Raw genomic sequence first — 5,195 nt, forward strand, 5'->3', positions numbered from 1 at the left:
GACTAGTAAACTCTACATGAGGTTAAAACTAACAGAGTGTTTTATTTAATCGACTAGTAAACTCTACATGAGGTTAAAACTAACAGAGTGTTTTATTTAATCGACTAGTAAGCTCAACATGAGGTTAAAACTAACAGAGTGTTTTATTTAATCGACTAGTAAGCTCAACGTGAGGTTAAAACTAACAAAGTATTATTTAATCAACTTGTAATTTTAACATATATATTTCTTTCAAAATAGTAACTAATGTAAATAAAAAATTTATTAATTACCGAGGGCTCGAAGACCATTTTTATAAAATATAAATTCTCAAGAGATTCATCTGTTCCTTTAAAACGAGTAGATACGTTCAGTGACCAGCAAGTTAATTCTGCTAAGAATAAAAACTAAGTTGGTGTTGAATTTGAACTTACAAAATAGAACTTTTTGTATTGTAAGACACACTCAAACACATACATATAAATCAACTTGAGTACATGTAAAGTCTTAACTCTCAAATTACTGTCCTGTTTTATATCGTTCACTATGGGTGGGGGTCCATATTTTAAATGATATTAAACAAATTTAACACTTTGAGTAAAGAAATGACAACGAAAGAGTTATTTTTCCAGGTAAAATAAGTAATATTAATTAGCAGGACTGAATGCGATGTTGAAGGTAGTTTTCTTTCAATTTATGCGTGTGATCCACCTGTTTTAAGGATCCTGTAACCAAGAAATGCTGTTTGAATAAGTCCGTAAATAAAAATATATTTTTAGTAGTCTCTTTACCTTGCTTTCATGTCATAGAATTTATAAACAAATTTTTAGTATATTTCAAATCTTTTTAGTATATTTCACTAAGTAATTTGGTGTCAAATCTGTTTCTTGCATGCTGCTGAGATAGAAAATAAAGGTAAGTTATTTCACACACGGTATTAGCTACTATCTCCTACACATTCCCTAATCGATCACGACTTGATAAACTTGAACGTTTTCAGAATCTTTTCTCTGTGATTTAACTACTTTTCGTAACCACAAACTTCTTAACTGTCATTGAAGAATCGAAAATTGGTGTTTGTTACTTTCACGACATTCAGTATACTATTCGATGACAGGAAGAAAATTCGAAACCGAATTCGCAGAACACAATAAAAAAACCTTACCCACTGTTTTCCTACCATTGCAACAAATACAAAAAAATCTTAGTATATCTATTAAAAACACAGTAATTTTAAACAAAAAAACCAAACATAGACAAATGAAAAATCAAGGAATCCATCTTAATTGAACAAAACAACCCTGGGGTGCCAATATATCTCTTCTAAGTCTTGCAACAATATCCGGTCATGTGACTTGATTGTTCCATACTGTATTTATATATATATATATATATATATCTGTGTCAGTGTAAACTACATGTACCTGATGATGACAAAACCTTATCGAAACGTTGTACATTTGTTGTTATGTTAAACTTATATTAAAGTTTTTCTTTATTACCCATTCAAGCCGTCTCCAGGCATTATTTTCAGTATACTATACTTTTGCTCAATAAGCCATCTAGCGGATAAAACGTTTTACATAAAGAAAAACTACAAAAAAATAGCCTTATCGCAAAATTCACGTTCTGATTGGACGCATGGTCGATGTGACGTCATACAACCTGCTAATAAATGCGCCTAATTCTACTGTTTTCGTTTTCTGTATAGAAAGAAATGTGCACGGACACTTATAACAAATTGAGGATTAAAGTTAGTTACCATATATATATATATATATATTAATTAACCCTTTTACAGAGTATTCTGTTTTGCTAAACAAACAAATTATTGTGAACTTTATTCCCTGGTTTTTCTCTCTTATAGAATGTGCTTATCCAGCAAGTGGTCTATTCTTCAGGGACTATTACAACTAAGTGAATTGGTTTTATATACACGTGTTTAATACATGATGTTCTATAATCAAATAAAGCTGTCTCCAAACAGTGTTCCAGTGACCTAGTGGTTAGCATGTTGTTCAGTCAAATAGTTCAGAGTTCGAAACGTGATGCTCCTGAACACTGAAGGTCAATCACGTTATTCGGGTTAACTCGCTGCCTTTACTCTGGTTAGTACACCTAAATCCCGAGAATCTCTATCCTGCCCGTTCAGCCCACGTGTACTTAAGTTGACGCTCAGTCTAGAAATTCCAATTACAAATGCTTGTCTAATTCAAAGTGTCTCTGTGGAAGCTACGCAGATTTTCCTGGCTCAGTAGTAATTCTGAAGGCTTATAACGGTAAAATCCGGGCTTCGATACTTGTGAACACAGCACAGATAGCCCATTTTGTAGTTTTTTGCTTAACTACAAACAAACAGACAAAAGCAGTTAATACGTAAAGAAGTAATTATTCCAGTGGAAACTTTCTAAAAATAACCAATGCTTAAGTTCATAACGTTTGTCATGCCGTTGCTGTTATTACAAAGTTAATGGTATACACGTGTATGGTTCTCTTTTCTGGTCAATACTTAGGTTTAGACGTTCCTTTTAACAGCTGAAATCAGGACTTAGTTACAATTTAAAATTCACATTGCGTATAGAAAATCTTTAATCTCAGATCATTAACTCATTTCACCCTCGAATTAAAACCTAATCTGTACACGATTTACACAGACATTAGCACCAATAGTTTAATCAACTAAACTGTCTAAGGAACAGCCCCCGCTTCTTATATTACTTGGAAATGTTTCGTTTTTAAGTGATGATAAGGTAAAAAGTAACTACCTCCTGGAAGATACTATAGTAGTAATTGTTCCCTAAAGTAATGGAGAAAACCATAAGATGATGAGTCTGTGTTTGTTTTAAAAAAAAGTTCATGTTTTCTTTGCTTGACTGATTCTTTTTTGTCTGTTTTTATTCGATCGCCAAGACCGAATTAGCCTTGATGCATGACGCCATCAAGCTTCTCGCCGTCACTCTTCAACACATCAACCGCAGAGGACAAGATATCGACTTCCCTGTCGTCTCGTGCGAAACAGAACAACCTTGGCCACAAGGACATTACTTTGTGAGCTACATGAGGATGGTATGAGGGATAGGTATTAAGGAAAATCACGTAATCATAACAACTTCTAACTAGATTCGACAATAACTGTATATATATAATTGAAATAATTGTGGAATTTCAAACATACGGGGATACATAAACAGAAGGGGATATATAACAAGTAATACAACTAGATGCTAAACGTGTTGCTTGTACAAAACATTTTCCCTGAACATACAAGATACACTATTTTGTATGTTTTCATTGTGTTCATGTTTATCAATTGTTTAATGTTGTTCTGTCTTGTATTACTCCTTACATTTCAGTCAATTTGTTTTCATGTTCACCAATTGTGTAATGTTGTTCTGTCCTGTATTACTCCCCACATTTCAGTCAATTTGTTTTCATGTTCATCAATTGTGTAATGTTGTTCAGCCTTGTATTACTCCCCACATTTCAGTCAATTTGTTTTCATGTTCATCAATTGTGTAATGTTGTTCTGCCTTGTATTACTCCTCACATTTCAGTCAATTTGTTTTCATGTTTATCAATTGTTTAATGGTGTTCTGTCCTGCATTACTCCTCACATTTCAGTCAGTTTGTCTGGTCGTCTTTTATCCTCCTAATTTTTACATAAGCCCATACAACCTCTAGAATATTCTATCAGGAGTTTGTGAAAGCCCAGCCATAGTGGCTTTAGTGTTCCACCGGCCATTTTGCCGTCAAAATATTATTTCACCACATTTGTCCTATGCTGGGGATTATTGTCGTGCTAGAAGATTAACCTATTCTTGATCAAGCCTGTGTCTTGGGGAATGGTGTTATAGATGATAATCTGCCTCTACCTGTTAGCAGTCAGGGTGCCATCATTATTTTGTAGCTCGCCAACAGCGATGAATGAGATATAGATAGACCCAAACTTGAACTGATCCCCCACTATGTTTTACTGTACCTGTACTGTGTTTTGGCCAAATAGCATATAGTCATCAAAGTAGCACAACAAAGCAGGAATGAAAATATGATTAAAAAACCTACAAATGACTACTGTAATATTATTCTATATTAATAATTAATATTTTATGTGAAACTGATAAAACAAAAATGACCCTTGCCTAAGAAAGTCATTGCCCTCCCACTCACCTATCCAAGATACTTCGTAACTAACATAACGTCGTATTGTGATCATTCTCATCGTAAGCGGACTTATAAATGACAATTGAGAGGTACGACTTGTACTTGTATCAATGATAGAGCACTGACTTTGTTAGTCATGGACCCCAGGTTCAAGTTCTGAAGGTACCTTTCGCTTATCGGTATTTCATGTAAAATATTAGTTATTAGATAAATTACACACCAGTATTCACAAACCACTCCAGTTTTTAACATAGAAAAACTGCACTTATTGTTGTTCGAAGAAGTTAATGTCAAATATTCTTTGTATATAAATTATTTAACTGAATATCTGCCTGATTTTTTTCTAAGATAAAGTTGCTGTTGTTGTTTTGTTTTAACTATTTCTCCTTGCTGTAATTCTTTTTATAGTTTGAAATCAAATATTAATAAGTAGGATTAAACTATTTGAAAGTGCGTCCAACGTTGTGGTCTTGTCCATTTTTTATCTGTACATTGTCTCAGATTACCACCAGGGGCTTAACTGGAGAAATAAAGTTTGACAAGTACGGATTTCGTTCCGACTTTAATCTGAAGCTGAATGAACTTACTCAAGAAGGACTACGTCACGTAAGTTTTGATTCGTGTTAAGCCTTTAGAATAAAAAAACACCAAACATTAGCTATCGGGAACTTTTAATACTCAACAACTCGGGGAAAACGAAATTTTTCCAAACATAATATGATTTCTTTACTTTCAAAATGCTTTTGTAAAGATAGAAACAATTGCATATGTAGAATTATGTGTTAGTAAGTTCTTACACGTGCACATAGTTTCTGGTAAGTTCTTACACGTACGTATAGTTTCTGGTAAGTTCTTACACGTACGTATAGTTTCTGGTAACTTCTTACACGTGCACATAGTTTCTGGTAAGTTCTTACACGTACGTATAGTTTCTGGTAAGCTCTTACACGTACGTATAGTTTCTGGTAAGTTCTTACACGTGCACATAGTTTCTGGTAACTTCTTACACGTGCACATAGTTTCTGGTAAGTTCTTACACGTACGTATAGTTTCTG

At 33.6% G+C, this 5,195-nt stretch overlaps 1 protein-coding gene across 3 annotated transcripts in view; it reads left to right on the plus strand.

The window, feature by feature from the left end:
- LOC106459605 (glutamate receptor ionotropic, kainate 2-like) overlaps positions 1 to 5,195 on the plus strand; it is a 31,968-nt gene that overhangs the window by 12,254 nt on the left and 14,519 nt on the right. Inside the window, exons 2-4 of one of the 3 annotated variants that reach the window (XM_022386136.1) lie at positions 882 to 894; positions 2,890 to 3,045; positions 4,642 to 4,746. In XM_022386136.1, the coding sequence (XP_022241844.1) occupies positions 2,905 to 3,045; positions 4,642 to 4,746 (246 nt within the window). In that variant the 5' untranslated portion in view covers positions 882 to 894; positions 2,890 to 2,904. Of the gene's footprint in view, positions 1 to 11; positions 895 to 2,889; positions 3,046 to 4,641; positions 4,747 to 5,195 lie in introns of those variants that run through there. The other 2 variants (XM_022386135.1, XM_022386134.1) reach the window with 2 other exon arrangements.

The sequence above is a fragment of the Limulus polyphemus genome, unplaced genomic scaffold, assembly GCF_000517525.1.
Source record: "Limulus polyphemus unplaced genomic scaffold, Limulus_polyphemus-2.1.2 Scaffold636, whole genome shotgun sequence".
NCBI lineage: Eukaryota > Metazoa > Arthropoda > Merostomata > Xiphosura > Limulidae > Limulus > Limulus polyphemus.